General features: G+C 39.3%; 1 protein-coding gene across 1 annotated transcript; it reads left to right on the top strand.

Annotated features, from left to right (window-relative positions):
• Positions 1-633: 633 nt before the first annotated feature.
• Positions 634-11,043, top strand: bmp5 (bone morphogenetic protein 5). The gene is made up of 7 exons (XM_003440995.4): positions 634-1,773; positions 4,107-4,299; positions 8,184-8,332; positions 8,695-8,892; positions 9,563-9,639; positions 9,765-9,875; positions 10,005-11,043. The coding sequence occupies exons 1-7, from the start codon at positions 1,281-1,283 to the stop codon at positions 10,152-10,154; spliced, it is 1,371 nt and encodes a 456-aa protein (XP_003441043.1). The 5' UTR covers positions 634-1,280; the 3' UTR covers positions 10,155-11,043.
• Positions 11,044-18,546: the final 7,503 nt, after the last annotated feature.

Genomic DNA, 18,546 nt, shown 5'->3' with positions numbered 1-18,546 from the left:
TGCTTTAGGAAACTTGGATGAGCGCAGCTTCAGCTAAAGCTCTCTGTGGCTGGCAGGGAAACTTTAGAAATGACAAAATGTTCGGTTTTTACACTAGATGGCGCTATGTGGCAACATCTTAGTATGCGTATGAATTTATCTAAGAAAGACATCATTTTTATTTTCATTTTTGGACAGTAGCCACTCATCACACGTGAATCTCTCTCTGTTTATATCTTTAATTATCTCAGCATGGCTGCTTTCGCTTGTGTTTATTTAATGCCCCATGAGGATAGAGCTTACTGCAATAAATTTAAATAGGCTACTCATGTTTAATTCTTGCTTTTGAGTGAATTTATGTAATTTTAAATTAAAGCATGTGCGGTATGTGGTTTACAGTAGGCCTTTATCTCCTCTCGTCCTGAATTTAAATTATGGCTGTACTGGAGTTTTCTTGTTTGTTAGTGTATTTAATATTTCCATACCTTTGAATCCTCCATACATTATAAAAACATGACCCTCGTTGTTTTGCGGTGGATGCAGCTGAAACCCTCTCCTATGAAGACTTCAATAACTTGAGGTGATTAAAAGGCTCTGTCATTATTCTTTCACTCGTTAAGAAGGCCTCTCGGATTTCAAGTGTCTCCTTTTACACTCCTGAGCCGCCACATTCATCATGGGACCGGGCTGAAGTTTTATTGCGGCCGCTAGAGGAGGATGCAAAAACAAAAGCTGAGGAGTGTGGGATGGACTCAAAGGGCAACTAGCCCCAATACACATTCTCAGTGGGGAGAAAAAAAAGTGAGAGAGAGAGGGGGGAAAAAAGAAAAATGCGAGCCGGGGCATGAGTCGAGTGCTTCTCTCTGCTCAATTTTGACACAGTTCAACACATTTCATCCACTTGGAAACTCCAGGTTATCCCTCGACGTTATGGGCGTACCTACACGTTTTTTCATCACAAAGGAGTAAGGTGAGGGACGGGGTCACACAGCTCCATAAATACTTGGTGTGGCTGAGACTTTGGATGGACCCTGGAGGCGTAAATACTGCTGCTGGAGGAAGCTCGCACACAGGAGAGGAGCGGCGATTTTTCTGCAAGCTGATACCTCATTTGTAGAAGGGCAGACTGCTAAAAGCCTCCTTAGTTACCACCGTGAAAGTTGTGGTGCCTCTGGCTAATATGGAAAGTCTATGATTCCGTGTTGGCACAGCTATAGCATAAATTGTTGCGCTTTTTTCTCTCCCCTCACTGAGTGCGATGTAGTTCACCTTCACATCTCAAAGTGAGCTGATTTGTCAAGATGACAGCGCTTACACCTTTGAACCGTGCCGTACTTGGACTTGCGTGGAGCTGTTTGAGTTTCCTGTCGTGCGTGCATTGCGGTTTAAGTGACAATCATGTGCACTCCAGTTTTATTTACAGGAGGTTGCGCAATCACGAGCGCAGGGAGATACAGAGAGAGATCCTCTCCATCCTGGGCTTGCCTCACCGTCCCAGGCCCTTCTCTCCCGGGAAGCAGGCGTCCTCCGCGCCGCTGTTCATGCTCGACCTGTACAACGCCATGGCCGTGGATGAGGAGGAGGGCGTGCAGGAGAGCGCAGGGAAGAGCTTTAGTGCCAAGGCTCAAGGGCACTCTAGGAAAAGTTACTACAACCCCCAGCATGCCGGCTACTCCCGTGTGGCACAGCCTTACCGAGCGGCCCCTCTCGTAGGCCACAGCCCCGCACTCACCACAGCGCAAGACACCAACTTTCTCAATGACGCCGACATGGTTATGAGTTTTGTCAATTTGGGTAAGTGTCATTAAGACGGGATCAATATCCACCACGTGCTATTAAATCAATATATACATTGAGATTATGTGCAGGTGATTCTTGGTTATCACGGACACTGAAAGAAATGGACTTATTCATCTTTCACTTGATTTCTATTTCCCAGAGATAAGTGAGGAGTTTAAAACGTTTTATTTCTCTTATTATAGATTACATCAAGACAAATTTTAAAACACCAGCATAAGCTGAACGAGCCTGCTTTTTGGGATGCAAAATATTACCACTTATTTCTGGAAAATAACCGGACACGCGTGCAATATATTCTTATGCGCAACCTCTCATACAAAAACTTGCCGAGGAGCAAATTCAAGATTTATAATTTTTGAAAAGACATTTGTGCATCTAAGTGTAAAAATTTCAAGTTCGTCGTCAGACATCAGTCATTCTCAGAGTACCGAGGGGTTGCTATAGACTCCTGTTATATATTTTGTATTTAACACAATCGAGCTGAACATTTTGACCCATCAATTTGTGCTGCTTTCTATTTTTTTCTTAAGTCGCTTTTATGTATAATGATTGTGTTTGTTCGGTAGCTGCGACCCTTAACCCAGCAGTTCACAGCGACTTATCAGATGACTGTCTGACCTTGAGAAAATTAGCCTAAATTATTTCCTGTTGTTAAAAGAGGGTGATACTGACTGATACTCATATTTGAGGTTCTGTCACTAAGAGAAACCACAAGCCCATTTCATAATATTTGTGCTATTTGTAGCATTTGTTGTTCTATGGTAAGATTAAAAATATTTGCAATGGCACTCGGAAAATTAATCAAACTATTGCACAGTCCTGCTGAACTGAATAGTGTAGAACAAATCCCTGTAACATATCATCCACAAAGTTTCACTATTTTATTCTTTAAGGATTCTATTTTCCAAAATACAAAGTAAAACATGTTAAAGTGAATTTGTGGAGACTTGCTTGTAACATTATTCCCTCACCTTGGTCTCAGCCCATCTGTTTCCACTTACCGCTACACCGGGGCATGTACACTGTCAGGCTTGAAGGCTCTGCTCTCATTCTGGAGACTGTCAGTGGAGTGTTCAATGGGGCTCTGTCTTTATTACAGTACACTCAAATATAGCTACTGACCTCAACTGTTTTAAAAATTTCTATGTAGCATTTTATGCGGTTTAATATGCTTACTGTAGTATCAATAAGAAGCCAGATATTCAAACATCCAAACACACAAGACATAAAAAAGTGGGCCTTTTATTAATGAAATATCAGTCATTTGATAATTTCATTACAGCCCAGTTAGAACCAGCTGAATAAAACTGATATCTTACATTTTTATTTAATATTTTGCTATTTCAAAGGTAACTGCTCCGTGTTCTCGGTGGCACTTCTGTTTCAGATTACCACCCGTGGCTAATATAATGGAACACGCTCAGTGGGTAAAAGTCAGAGCTGACCTCTGACCTGTTTGTGCTAAGTAACGGCAGGCGTTCCCTCTCGATAAAATATCAGGGAAATGCACTGCATGATATCACAGTGGATGTCAGAACATCCGCTGACCTCAGCCACATGCCTCTTCTCTGCTACCAGGTGGAGGTGAGAAAGGGCCGAGGTCACTTTGTCAGCATGTCCCTAATGTAGGTACGCTGGAGCTCTTTGATGCTGAAATTGAGGATATATTTATATATTTTCATCTAAAAACAGACGCTTCCCCCTTCGAAAAAAATAAGCTGTGCATATCCTCCGTTTGTCTCCATACAGGTATAAAAAAAATTCACCCATTTAAAAAAAAGACAAACCTAAAAAAGGAATCTTATATTATCCATTAGATTAGAAATATTTTGCTTTCAAGCTTAAGGGTTAGTTTTTATGAAACCTAGCAGAGGTCAGTATGAGGTCAGAAATGAGGTCAGAGTAGACACTCATGTGATGCTGAAGAATCCCGTCTGCTCTTTTTTCTCACTTGAGGAGCAGACGAAAGTGTCTTTAATTGAAATCAGCCTGTTTTTCTTAACTGACAGCCCATTCATCATGGCCAGAGAATGCAGTTAGGCACACAGTAGAGGGCCTGTCTGGGAACTGCTACCTGTATTGAGTTGACTGATTTAATGAACTGGAAAGTGCTTTTGTTGGTAGTCAAAATGTTTGGATTGGACCTTGAATGCGAAAGAAGATGTGATAAATTACACTTTTTTCCTGCGCGTTGATGCTGGCATATTTTCTCCTTTAAACAGCTTAAGAAGCAGTTCAGGAGGTGAACTCATACATTTATATATATTTTTTATCAACTTTTCTTCCCGGTAGAAATCAACTTTGTCGTAAAATATTTTCTTTTCCAGTGGAGAAAGATAAAGATTTTTCTCACCAACGAAGACACTACAAGGAGTTCCGTTTTGATCTGACTCAAATACCAGAAGGGGAGGCGGTGACTGCGGCAGAGTTTAGGATCTATAAGGACCGTAGTCATGCCCGCTACGACAATATTACCCTGAAGGTGACCATATATCAAGTCATCAAAGAGTATCAAAACAAGTAAGTGCCAGACCAACCACAACTATGTATTAAATGTGCATATTAAATGTGATTGTACCTCTGTGCATTCTCCCAAGGCCTGAACTGCTTAACTGCGTAATCTCTAAATAATTTCTGATGTTTTTATCACATAACGACAGCTTAAACTATCCAGCAATGTGTAACTAAAAATGCTTTACCTCAACCAGGTGGTGTTTGCTGCTTTAGTAAACTCATGGAAGTGTTCTTTTTACTAATGCTGCTACTTGCATTTAACTAAAATGTCCCAGCACTTCTTGGATTGCAGTTTAAAGGACTTATTGCTTCATTTTATGGGCATAAAATAATTGTAGATAAACAAGGGGGAAAAATGAGTCATAAAGTGGGTCAGTCTTTTTAAAAAAAGAACAAAGACAAAGGACCTACGTTAAGTTTGTTCTCGGTTATTTAAAGGTTTAGTGAAATGTAAAACAGGCTGGAAGCTTCTTCCTTGTAGTGAAAAAGCAGAATGAAGTAGCCGCTACTGTAAAAAGTGAGAACTATTTAAAACTATTTGCATCTCGATTTGTATCTTATTTCACAATGGCCATTGTCTGTCGGGGGTTGAAACTTTCCACTTGCAAAGCACATCCTTCCATGTCAAACTCTGCTCTCCTTCATTCGCACCATGTCTGCCTTACAAATATAGTTCACGGATAAAGAGAACTCCATTAGCAAGTTGGCCACTTATGAAGCTTGGAAGGTCCGTCAGTTATCACTCGTCTTGTGTTGCCTGCCAAGCTGGCTGTGTCCCAGATGAAACCACGAGGGCCCGTATCGGGGGAGAGGGGGGGTTGGAGGCTCCCTAGGGTGCTCCCGTGGTCACTGTTATGCCCGCCACCTGCCTGTCTTAACAATATTCCGGAAGTTTAAAGCAAGACATAGCTGAATACACAAGGGTGCACTTAAAAGTGGGCCCACATTTGCTTGCCAAAAATGTGTGTGGGTGATTGAAGGGAAGATATGGCCCTCCGGGGCTTTGAAAAGGTCCAAGTCAATGGACTCTGCCATCTTAAAGGGGAAGAATGCTCAGTTCATATTTTCACACATGCTTTCATGGAGAATAGTGTATTTGAATTAGTGCTCACAAACAGGTACGAGTCTTTCACAGTGACTGAAATCTTAGAGAACAGTTTTCTTGATTTTTCTGTCATCACAAAAGCTTAAATGCAGTTATAGTATGAGCAGGATTCAGTTGTAAAGTAAAGCCATACAGATTCTTTTGTGTTTGCCTCCAGCGCGTTAGGCAGAATGCTGCTTATAGACACAGACGAGTTTCAGCCTGTGCCCTTAATGTTGTTTTATATACTACACAAGTTGCTGGAGGTCTGACCCCCCTTTAAACCTTATCCTCTTCACCTTGTACGTTGGAAGCAGGTGAAGTTGTGCCACAAACCTCTACTAAGTTTCTACAAAATGCTGATTATATAAATACTCATGATTGCCAGTGGTTCTCATTTGGCCCATTCAACAAAATCAGTTTAGCACAGGTTGAACAGGTTGTGGTCTCGGTAGCAAATTAAAACCATTTTGTTAGGGTATTTTAGGGGTTTAAGAGACCGACCATACACATTAATATAAAGCTTAGAAAATCAAATCCCACTAAAAAAATTGTTTCCTGTCCACATGTTCTGCCATTTACTTAAAATAATAAAAGTTAAGTAAAAACAATGGCCAGTGATAAAGTGAATGTGTTAAATAGTGCATGAGAGTAACACTGTATATAAGATGCTGGTATTGGGGAAGTCTGTGGAGTCTGTAACCAGAATACACTTTATGTATGTATTTGAGGACTAATAAGTTCTTTGAACTTTAAGTTGTTTTTTTATTGATAACATTAGCACAAATTATTTTGCTATTTTAAACTTACAGGGTTTATGTTTACTTGCTTGTGTCTTCACTGAGTTAATGAAACACAGAGACAAAAGCAACTATGTGAAAATGCTCCACTTCGTATCCATAAAGGTTCTCAAATGTACACTTAAAGTCAGAGTACTTGTAGTTTCAGACAACTACACACCTTTCTCAGAGTCACACCTGCTGTGGTACTGAACTTTACTGCTGAACATGAATTCCTAATGGAAAATATTGACTTGTGAACATAGTTTGTTAAACACAGAGCAGTCTGAAAAGTTACCACTCAGCTTTGGTGTTCAGTCACATACTCTGTGGAGCAGTACATCTAGTGACCCCAGATTAAAATGTAGGATAAACATTTACACTCTTGCATACAGCTACAAACCTATACCTACTCAGACTAAATTATCACAGGAAATAAGCTAAAAGCTACAAAAGTCAAAAAGGAAGTTTAGAAGTATGTCATGCATAAAGATTATGCTTGATTTTTATTACACCTGCAATAAAGACATAAATGGTTCCTGAAGGACTGACGGAAAATCTTGGTTGTCTCTGACCAGCGTCAGGCAACCACAAAAACCTAACAGGCTCTGCTTTATCTGATCTGCAACTTGAAAGGAATCCAATGCAAATTAGGAAGTAGGGCTTTTTTTTTTCAACTTTGAGTTGATTGAGGCCTTATGTCAAGCTTATGTTAAAAAACAGCAAAAGAAAAACAGCTGATATGCATGATTCATAGCTCCTGAAAGTTCTGAAGTACTGGCAAACCCTGTACCCCACGACTCTGCTATTTATTACCAGTGAAAGGTTTTTCCAACAAAAGCACCGCTTTCTTTTCAGGTCCAGCACACAGCAACGACTATAACACTCTTACAGAGCAAATCAGCACATTTCAGTACTAAGATAAATGTTCGATTTCTAAAGGAGGAAGGGAAGAGTTGCCACAGAGTTTGGAATAAAGTACTCAGTCATGATAAGATTCAGTCTACATGTTCTAGAAAATAATGCCAAGTACATGTGCACTCACCAGCCACTTTATTTTCTCAGACATTTTGGTCCGTATTGATATGATTACACAGGCGATGCAGATTTGTCAGCTGAACATCTATGATGCCAATCTTTCATTCCATCGCATCCCAGAGGTGCCCTGTTGGATTAAGATCTGGTGTCTCTGAAGGCAATTTGAGTACAGTGAACTCACTGTCATGTTCAAGAAACGAGTTTTAAACAGTCTGAGCTCTGGTCCTTTATCCTGTTGGAAGCAGCTATCAGAAGATTCAGTTCAATTAGGTTCAATTCAATTTAATTCAGGCTTAGTGCCAAATCACATCGACAGTCACCCCAGGGTGCTTTATGCCAGGGTAAATATCCTACAGCAAAATCAGACAATCTCCTATAAGCAAGCACTTTGCGAGGGTGGGAATAAAAAACTCATTTTTCATAGGAAGAAACTGAAGAAACTGTCATGACCAGTTGGAGGGTAAGGGGAAAGGGAAAAGAAAAAGAGAGTATAGACAGAAAGCTGGATACATTGAGGACATAAAGGGATGAACATGGTCAGCAACAATATTCAGGTAGGCTGCAGATACTAGGCGGGATGGATCCATTATTTCATGTTGTTTAGGCCAAATTCTGACCTTACCTAATATTTTCACAATTTTCTGTTGTCCAAGTTTGTGCATGCAGACAAGTTCTTTTCTCTTTAGCTTGGTTTTAAGAAATGGTTATTTGAGTTGCGTTTATGGCCATTCTTCTCTGATCTCAGTCACTTAAATCACCTTTCTTCCCCATTCTGATTCGGTTTGAATTTCAGCAGGTTGTCTTTACCATGACTGAATTCTCTCAGTTGCTGCCATGTGACTGTCTGATTAGACAGTTGTGTTAACAAGCAGCTGAATGGATGTGCCTAACAAAGTAGCCAGTGATATATGCACCAGCTGTTTTTGCTCATTTTAACTGTAGCTTATTTAGTGCAGATGTTCATGACATTGTTTTCATTGACTTTTTAGAGATGCAGAGACGTTCTTACTTGACTCCAAAAAGGTCCAGGCATCTGATGGAGGCTGGCTAGTGTTTGACATAACAGCTACCAGTAACCACTGGGTGATGAATCCACAGCAGAACCTGGGCCTGCAACTCTGTGTGGAAACTGTAGATGGCAAGTGGAGTTCAGTTTTTCTTTCCATTACTTTTTTTTTTCTCTTGTAATCACTTTAGATTTATTTTAAACTCCTAGACTTTTAAAAGGTCAGCTTCACCTTTCAAGACAATCCACAATATCTGCATTTGATTTTACAAAAATGTTTTATGTGACATCAGGTCAAATGTCTGGCAGTGTTTGGATTATGATTATTTATCACCAATTACCAACAATTGATTGCCATAAATCAAAAAATTAAGATGAGCTGACCTGGTTTTTGTATTTGTACTTACTCTGAAAGCAGTCATAAATTTCTAAAACTATCCACTGAGTTTTAATGTTGTTGTAAAAGTTTTATTTACCTTTTTATTTTTTTAAAGGACGAAGTATAAACATAAAATCTGCCGGAATCATCGGGAGGAACGGGCCCCAGTCCAAACAGCCGTTCCTGGTTGCTTTCTTCAAGGCCAGCGGGGTGTTGCTTCGCTCAGTCAGAGCTGCTGGTGGGAAAAAAAAGAACCACAGTCGCAATAAATTGAATAATCAACAACAATCCTCAAAGGCACCAAAAACTGGAGGTAAGTGGGCTTAAAATGCAGCTTAGATGCTAAAATGAGTTTTTGTGAATACTTTCTTTTACCCTACACACACAGTCTTTTAATAATCCGTTTCACTACATCCTTTGTTCCTGTTGCTGACCTGTTCAGCAGACTGTCTGTCCGTGCTTGTCAGATTAAAAATTATTGGTCTGTATTTCCACAATCACTTGGCAGCACTCGCCAGAGGATGACGTTTTTTTTATATTTTATTACCTTACACGTTCCTTTCTTTATGGTCTCAACCTCAAAACGAACATTTTATCCCTGTTACTGGCAAGATTCCTAATTAGTGAGTCAGTATTGTTAGTTTTATGTTTGTCTTTGGTTTCATATTGTAAAATGTGAGCTTGACATAGTTTTGCTGTTCTTTGTTCTTCTTCTCAAAGTATTTTCTTGATTTTGCAAACAAATTTGTGGCTACACATGTCATTGTTCATTTCGATAAATAATCCAGCACATTGATTAATGCTTTTTATCCACCAATTACCTTTATAAATGGAAGGAATTTTACTTCAACTTTCATTTTTGGGTGTAGTAATAATTCTCTGAAACATCCGTTAACTCCAAAAGCAATACATTTATAATAGCATCTTGTAGTAAGTAAAAAAAAAATGATTTCCTGTCATAAAAAAGTACTATTATTTTTCAGATTATAACACCAGTGAACAGAAGCAAGCCTGTAAGAAGCATGAGCTTTATGTCAGCTTTCGGGACTTGGGTTGGCAGGTAAAACACAAATATTCTACATCTCTTACAATGAAAAAATTGTTAGGTAATCACACAAAAATTACTCATTTAGTCAAATTATGAGATTATCAGTCACGTATACTAAATGTCTTCTTTTTCTAAAGGATTGGATCATTGCACCGGAGGGCTATGCTGCTTTTTACTGTGATGGCGAGTGCTCGTTTCCACTCAACGCACACATGAACGCAACAAATCATGCTATTGTGCAAACGCTGGTAAGCATTCTTTGTGTATCCCGCATGCGCGTTGCAGTAAAGTCGCGCTATAAGCTAATAACGTTCTTACCATTTGTAACTCTCTGCTGTTGCAGCTCTTTAAACTCTACTTTATGCTCTCATTTATAGGTCCACTTAATGTTTCCTGACAATGTGCCAAAACCATGCTGCGCCCCAACCAAGCTCAACGCAATATCAGTACTTTACTTTGATGACAGCTCAAATGTTATCCTGAAGAAATATAGAAATATGGTAGTTAGGTCTTGTGGGTGCCATTAACGGGCGAGGCCAATTTTAATTTATGCAGTCTGGCATGGGAATTGCTGGAGGTGTGATGTCATGTTCAGTATTATGTATATAGAGTTTTATTAATTTATTTTCTTTTTTTAAAAAAAAATAGCACTGAATATTTTGATATTTAAATGATTAGGACAAAATACTGATTTTACTTTACAACAGTTATCATTTAACTTCTGTGTCCATTGGCATATACTTTGTATTGGTTAAGACTGTATATCTTTTATGAGAAAACTGTTCACTGGAGTCACTATGATCGCTTCCTCTTCTGTTGTTTTCTTTTCTCCTTTTTTTCTATACATAGTGTGCTACAAACGCTATAAACACTGTATTTCAGTGCTAATTTCTTAATGAGTTCATTCCCAGAACTGAACGGTAATCGTTCATGACAGACGCATACAGAATAATGTAACACGAGCACACTTTATTAACAAGGCGGATCTCCATATTATGCTATTAACACTAATGTCTCAACTTCAACAGGCTCTTGGAAATATTTCAAATTAAATCGGATCACGGGATTAAAAAAACACACTGAGCGTTCTCTAATATAAACCAAACTGCCCAAAGCTGTTTTCAAGCTGTCACCGTCTTTCAGCGTTGATACTGTTTCACCTTTTCCAAGCCAGTTTTTTTGTCTAGTGTTCTCAGAAGGGGAATATGTCAGTCTGGAATGAAACGCTTATAATGTTGAGTGTTCGCTTATTTTTAACAGTGTTTATCTCTTACATAAACACTGTTTCTCATTTCTCTGTGGACTTTGTCATAGTTACATCTTTGCTCCGCACATATTCGATCTCATGTTTGGAAAGTAGTGTATCTTAATGTAGAGTGCTGTGTATTTAATAAATGTACCACTTGAAAGCTCTTATCTTTTGCTCGGCTTTTATTGACTTCACAGCTTTTCTTTCTTCATTTATCACACACAGCTATAAATCTGTAAGAAGAAAAAAAAATCCCTGCTGAAATAAATGCATTATTTATTGTTTTTTTGTTTTTTTTAGGTATTTCTGTTTGGATTTCTGTGGATGTTTTACTCACTGCTGCCAGACTACTGTCTCAGATTTATCAGTCTTTGACAAGTAAACTAGAAGTACACCCACAGAGCCTGATGACATGCTCTTAGGGAGCGGTAATGCTAAGTAGTACGATGCTACCAGCAAGGCAATGCTGTGACCTCCGAAACCAGCCCAAAAGGGTGATTATCATGAAACTGCCAGCAGAGAAAAGCAACATTTTCCAGATTATGGTGGAAAGTTCCCATCAACCATATTATTTATGTGACATGCTTGATACACATATACTTACCGGGATGCTGTAAATTCACATTTTGTCATTGCCCATCTGCTCCCAGCTAAGATTCAACCTTGGAAACAAAGTGGAAACCATAAACAAAACCGAGTGAGTGTTGGTGCACTCATCCATGGATAAGCAGGACTTCCCGAAAAGTGCGAGGGAATGTGCTTTTTCCAAAAAAGTACTATGGTTACGCAGAACTCTTCAATGGTCTTGGAAATGCAGGGATTAGGTTAAGGATTAATATTTATTTGCACAACTGTGTTGACCCTCACTGAACACAGGATATGTACTGTTGCACTTTTCCCCCTCCACCCTCCCTGTTTTATAACATTTTTTCTGACATGGCAGAACATTGAGTGACTGTATTTCACTTAATTAAAAGCAGTGGCTGGCCTGCCCAGATGTTATGTGGGCTTCGTCTAAAAGGAGTGTTGACATTCAGTGAATAGAAGAGGCCACCTGCTAACTTAACTCTTGGCTTGAGGGGTGATTTGCATTCCTGTGGCCTGTTGCCTGGCATGATTACTCCTAGCACTTAACAATCCCATCTACTGTTTAATATGATGGATTCTTTCCAATTCAGCTACATTTCTTCCTTGTCTGTAACGCAGGAGCTGCTATGAATGAGCTTCTATTTAGGTTCTCCAAAACGACACAACCCGCCTCAACAGTAACCTCTTGACCACATGAAAGGGTAACAATTGCCATACTCGGGGCGGATTAATATAGTGGCCCCTTTTCCTCTGAGACCCCCGTGGTCAAAAGCAGCCAGCAGTGAGTCAGAGGTGCCTTGACATTTATCAGATCCGCACTTGTAGTGGCCACTTCTGAAAAAGGTCGCAACCTCTGGTAGTTTACTTTTCCTGTATGGTTGCTTGTGAATTATTCATGCGTCGTGCAGTCGGTTTATAGTATATGTCACAACATGCTGTTGGCTTTACATAAACATAGTTGCATAATGTTGAGATGTGTTTCCATGTGCTGATATTCTTTTTTTTTCTACCACAAACATGTTTATCCTCTTTACCTGATTAAGAAAACAGAGATATCCATGTCAGCAGCTGTTAAGAACATGTTCTTTTATTCAGCAAACAGGATATATTTATTAAGGAGACATCATCTTGAAGCTCCTACCTGACTGGGCCAAAAGTCACAAGTGCTTGAGGATTCAGGTCATTTTAATGTAAACGAATCCACCGCCACAGGAAATGCTTTGACCCATGCTGAAAAACAAATACAAAAAGCTGCTATAACGAGCCATTAATCTTGTCAGACCACAAACAGAGGTGGCCACTTAGAGATGACAAAATGAGAATCACAGATTAAATTTTTTTTAAAACAGAGGCAATACTTTGCAGTCTTTTTTCTTTTTGATAAAAATGTAATTCATTTTAGTGCACTGAGGCATATCAGTCATCATCTAAAAGATTTCCATAGTTAAGAGGAGCTGGTTCTAAATGGGTAAACGCACACAAAAAGAAATGTTTTAGAAATACTGGAAAAGCAAAGAAGCTGGGATACGCTCGAGCGCCCTGCAACCCTAGTAAGGATAAGCAGAAGAGGATGGATAGAAAAAGTACAGTATTGTCTAATGTAAAAGTCTCATGCCATCCCTCCTTACTTTAAATTTTGCTTCCAAGGAGCCAGACTTTCTTGTAATCTTCAAGTCTTTCATATTTTTTCTTTGGCCACTGGCTGCCTTCTCACTCAGCCAGTCCAGTTCAGTCCTTGTATTTCACCACTTTCAGGGGAATGTTTTGTTTGTTAAGCCACTTAACCCTGACCTATGAATCATTCTAGCATAAAAAAGCCACCTAACTCAAGGGATGAACTAGTGTTGGGCCAACCATACAATTTAAAGTAAAGAACCAGTTTTAAATTGTAATAGCAACCTGTCACTCACATCATTTGTTTCTATTTCTTTAGTCTTACAAAAAGTAATCTAATTTACAAAAAGTGCCAAAGATAAGAGTTTGATGGGCATAAACAGATGAATAGTATCTTAAAGTCATGTCCTTAAAAAATAAGAAAAAACGACCTGACACAGGACCTCAAGATGCATCTGAGTCTTGAGTTTGGTCCAGCTACTGTTTGCTGAAGCCTCATCAGAATTTGTCTCAGTGTAATGGTGGCCGTGAAGAACCCATTCTTAAGGGAGAAAAGCAGGGATATGCCAAATTACACAAGAACTGGACTGAAAATCTGTGGCAAGAAGTCTTATGCAGTGATTAATCCCAATTTGGCATTTTGACAATACCATATTTAAGGGTCCGCTTGGCAAAAGCTTAATTTTTTTAACATGACACACTGCCATAGCATACGTGGATAGAAAAACACGTTACCAGACATGGATTGGCCTCCCCAGAGCTAAGACCTTAACATTATTGAAGCAGTGTGGGATTATCTTGACAGAGAACAGAATAAAAAGCAGCCAAGATCCAAAGAGGAGCTTTGAATGTTCTTCACGAAGCCTGTGCAACTAAAATAATCTTATTTGAGTTTTAACCTTACATACTGTATTTCCATGTCAATTTGAAGAAGTTTTAATAAATTGCTACACCTATTTCACATTTTTTGAGCAAAATATAAAGAAAAGGGGGGTGGGTTAAGGCTTTTGTACAAAACACATATTTATATCTGTTCACTTCTGTATGAGAAAACTTGGTACCTTGCCATACATGACACAAAGTCCACCATATGATTTTAACACTGTTTTTTTTTTTTACTTAAGGCCCTTTTGAATACTTAATTTAATTTCCAATAGTTAAATAGTTCGTTCCAGTTTATTTTAAAGTGCATCTGAAGTATTATGAGTTATCAATTTTCTAAACAAGTGATGCAAATCAGACTGTTTGAAATAAAAAGCACATGTAACCAGTTGTTCATGAAAGAGAATTGGAACTGTTCACAAATATACTCATAAACTGTGAAACTAAACATTTATTTGCCGCCTTAGTGGAGATTAATATGCTGGGTACACTGCAAATGCACAAATCCACACAATTAAACTGAACATTTTTGACTGTGACTATCATTGATGTGATCAGTTACTGCTGCTGTTGGCTGCAGGCAGTTTAGATGACTGAAACAAAGCTTGGCTTGATCACATTTTGTTCAGTCTAATATAGCTGCGCAAAATAATAGCCGTTGTTCATTTAGTTTAGTAATTCCACGTTTTATTGATTTACACTGTGTCAACCAGATATCTTTTTCTTTCTGTGGCTCAGAGTTTATTTTGAAAGTGTCACCTTGCAGTCCATCCACAAGGCAAGTGAAATTGTATCTAATAAAAATGTTGTGTAGTTTACCTAATTCATCTCCCCACATATGGTTCTCCTTATTTGTATTCTGTGGGTGGGCTATGGCTTCCATATAGCTCAATCAGACCCTCTTGAAAAGGAGACCATATGGGTCACGTTTTTACACATTGTTTGGTATGACAAGGCTGCAGCAGGACCATCGATGGAATGTGTCCTCACAAAGGGCAGTGCAGAAACACTATTATGTTTGCTTGTTATTCCCTTATGCGCATTATCTTTCAGAGTAAGAGAAGAGGGGCTCTCCGGTTCTCTAATTTACAGCAGACTGTTTGTGAACTCAGCTGTCAACTCCAATTAATATTATAGTTGGCACCTGTGCATTTCAACTCTTTCTATATTTTAAAATCTTCTCCTGTCAGTCTTATTAGCATGTTTTAAAATGCATTGGTCTTTCCTGATGGAATGCAAGAAATAGGCTAGAATTAAAAATTTAAATGTCCAGTTTACTTTGCATACTGTATGTTTTTAAATGCTAATCGAACATTGAGCCGTTTTGTCTTTCTATTGCATTCCATGGGAATCCATAGAGCATGGCAGTCTTTAAAGATTCCTTTGTGTTTTTTTTCTTAGCACAAAAATAGCTTCTAACATGATATGTTATGATTAACTATGCCTGCTGTCTTCTTTTTCTATGTTGCTTGGGTTGGACAATTTATGCCAAAGAACACGTGGAATTTTAAATAATGTAACATATAAACAAAAGCTGATGAACAGGATATTTCCCCATCTCTGAAACCAGATCTGTGTCTATCTGTGTCTGTCCTGTAATAATCATGGCGATTTACTGTATGAATGAGGTTCCAAATTGCTGTACCTCAAGAGGCTCTTGTCATAGTTTTAGCTTTTATTTTTTCTTAATTTATTCATTTTTTTGTTACTTTGCTCCCTGCATCAGTTTTTTGTGTTTCTGTTTTGCCCTAAAATACTTTTTTGGGGTCAAATTTTAGGTAATGAAGCTTGACTTATGGTTTTGCAACAACTCCCTGCATTTGAACCAAGCAGCAACCTCTAGCTCAGAAAAATCAAGCCAATGATTAGCCAAAAACTGCAGCTCTTGAAGTGGTCACTTGCTGCATGCTCCAAATGTGAGTCATTCCCACATGGACTCCTGTTAAAACTTCATAGCAGAGGTTTTTCACTGGTACAGAAAAATCATTTGAGTACATATATGGGACAGTTAATGTGTGGCAGCTTTCAACCTGCTAGTCCTTTGTCTATCTCATTGCATCTGATCACTAGCCTGTCAGGAAATCTGTGACCATCTAGCTTCATCCAGCTCCAGTGTCAGCTAGTTTACCACCTGTACCAGAGTTGGCTAGCCTCAGGGCTATTGGTCATCATATTAGCCTAGCTCCTTGCCTGGCTCACCCACTGAACTTACCACAGCACCACAGGTCCTAGAAGTGGGCCTGCTGACCCCTAACCAGTTTCTGCTCTCAAGAAACTTAGTGTCCCACCTTATACTCAGGAGTCTATACTCAGGAGTTTATTGTGGAGACCTGGCTAACCTTGGCTTGCAATGACATCCTGCCTCAGAATCAACCCATACTAAACCCAGATTCTTTCCACAGCCAACACAAACTGTCCCAGAGAGTTTTCCCTCTTCCCTGTTGCTCAGTTTGAGTCTTACATCTTGCAACTGGCGAATGCTGAGACTGCTCCCAAGTCAGTCTAACAGTCAATCTGCCAGCTCCAGAGTCATCCCTCCTGATGGACCCCCAGGCTGACATCCAAGCTAAGAAGCATCTCCCCTGTCTGCTGATACCTGGCAGATGCCTGACTGCACTGGTTCCAAGCTTTCTGTTCCACATCCTGCCTGAACTACTATGTCTGGTTCGCCAGCCTTAGAGGCCTCCAGAGAGCTTCCATCTTTACAGCCAGTCTTCTGAGAGGTTCTATTCTCTCTGCAGTGTTCCTGCTGGGCCTTCAGATAGTCTCACCTCCAACCTTGGTCTTGCCTGACTACCCTACCACTAGGCCAACCTCAAAAGTAGCCTCTCCTGTTTGCTGAGCCTCCTGGCTGCCCTCCAGAGTCATCATCATGGTCTGACTGAGCTGAGTTGCTCCACCTAACTGACTGTTCACCTGGGTCTTCCCATCCCCTTTGGAGCATTCGGCTCAGGATTCTTAGCTCCCATGTTCGCCTGCTGTTAGGCTATCTGTCCGAACTCTTAGACTCTTTATCTCCTGGATGCTTGGATAGTTTTCTTGCTCTTTGTCTTTTTCTTCAGTTTGCCTGCATGGATTTTTGTGGACTTCTGCCTGCAGAATGTATTTTGGCATGCCTTCATAGTTTAGTATGTGTGGCTTACGATGTGTTTGAGTTTACCTGGTTGGTGTTTTCTACCCCGATCTTCCCACACATCCATTAAAGTAGTTAGTAAAACACACTACTGTTATCAGTTTACAGCTGAAGGCACACAGAGATGTCAACAGCTATGACTTAAACCAAGCTCATGTGTATTCTGGCTGTTGTAACTTATGCTGTGAAATTCAATTTCTCCCACCAAGGATAAGAATACACTGAAGGAAATCTCTACACTTTATGATCCAGGTGGAGCCGTAATCCAGCCATGAAGTCCTCTATGGTGCAATATAAAAATCTGCGCAATAAATATCCAGCTGCTTAGAAACACCCTCTTAAATTCATTTGTAACAAAGCGATTTTAAGGAGTGGCTTTGTGAAGTATGAATGATCTGATTTTATTGCACCCTTGTTAAACAGTGAGGATTAACATTTCACACTTGCACTCCCTAATAAATATAGAAAAGTGATCATTATTATGAAAAAGACAACTCCCACAGCCTTCCAGTAGACTGCATGTGCACTAGAAATGATGCTCAGCCTATATGATAATGTGTAGACTCATACCCAAGACATCAGTCAGAGGCTTTTGTGACTAAAAACCATGGGGTGCTCAGCGGTGTGATTACTGTGAGGATAATCTTTAACACACATGCTGTCTCAAAGGGGAGCTGTGGAAAGTTGGCTAAGAGTGGTCGGCCTTCCAGAAGAAACTGTAGGACACGCTGCTATTTTTATAAAGACCTCACATTTTATTTCTTAAAAAAATGTTTGTGGGTTTTTTTTCTTGTGGTACAAATTTGAATAAACTGAAAATTAAATATGGTAACATAAGAGCAAAAATACACACACACGCTTATGTATCTCTCTCTCTCTCTCTCTCTCTCTCTCTCTATATATATATATATATATATATGTACATTCTTTGCTTTTCTGTGCAGCATATGTAATGCATGATTCAGTTTCAGTTATATACATCAAGTGGTCTGGGGGTGTATATCCAACAAACCCTTTCATCTTCTCTGTATATGAAAGACCATGTCATTATTATTACTTCCAGGGTGATGATGATGTGCTATTCGCTCAGCACCAGAACTCTCTTGTTGTTACAGTTCAGTTACATTCATGATGTAGAAATTGAAGACGGATGGAGGATGAAAATCGATTTGTTCTGGTTCCTGTTTTTTTTCCCCTTCCACTTTGTTTTGAGTGTGTATCTAAGAGTTTAAAACTTCTTTCATGCCATGCCGAAACCTGTACTCCATAAAGTACTGTTTTTCACATCTGTTTCTACCTCTGTAAAAAAAGAGAGAGAGATAGAGAGAGAGGGAGAAAGAGAGAGAGCAATACAGTCTAGTGTTATTCTTTTTTTTATGGAATTTGTTTCCAAGTTCATAAACATGGTGTGACAATGTTTGAATTTTATTTAATATGTTGAGGCATTCATCTT

This window comes from Oreochromis niloticus, linkage group LG13, assembly GCF_001858045.2.
Source record: "Oreochromis niloticus isolate F11D_XX linkage group LG13, O_niloticus_UMD_NMBU, whole genome shotgun sequence".
In the NCBI taxonomy this organism is placed as follows: domain Eukaryota; kingdom Metazoa; phylum Chordata; class Actinopteri; order Cichliformes; family Cichlidae; genus Oreochromis; species Oreochromis niloticus.
The sequence above is the reverse complement of the archived record's forward strand: the minus strand, read 5'-3'. Positions and strand labels throughout refer to the sequence as shown.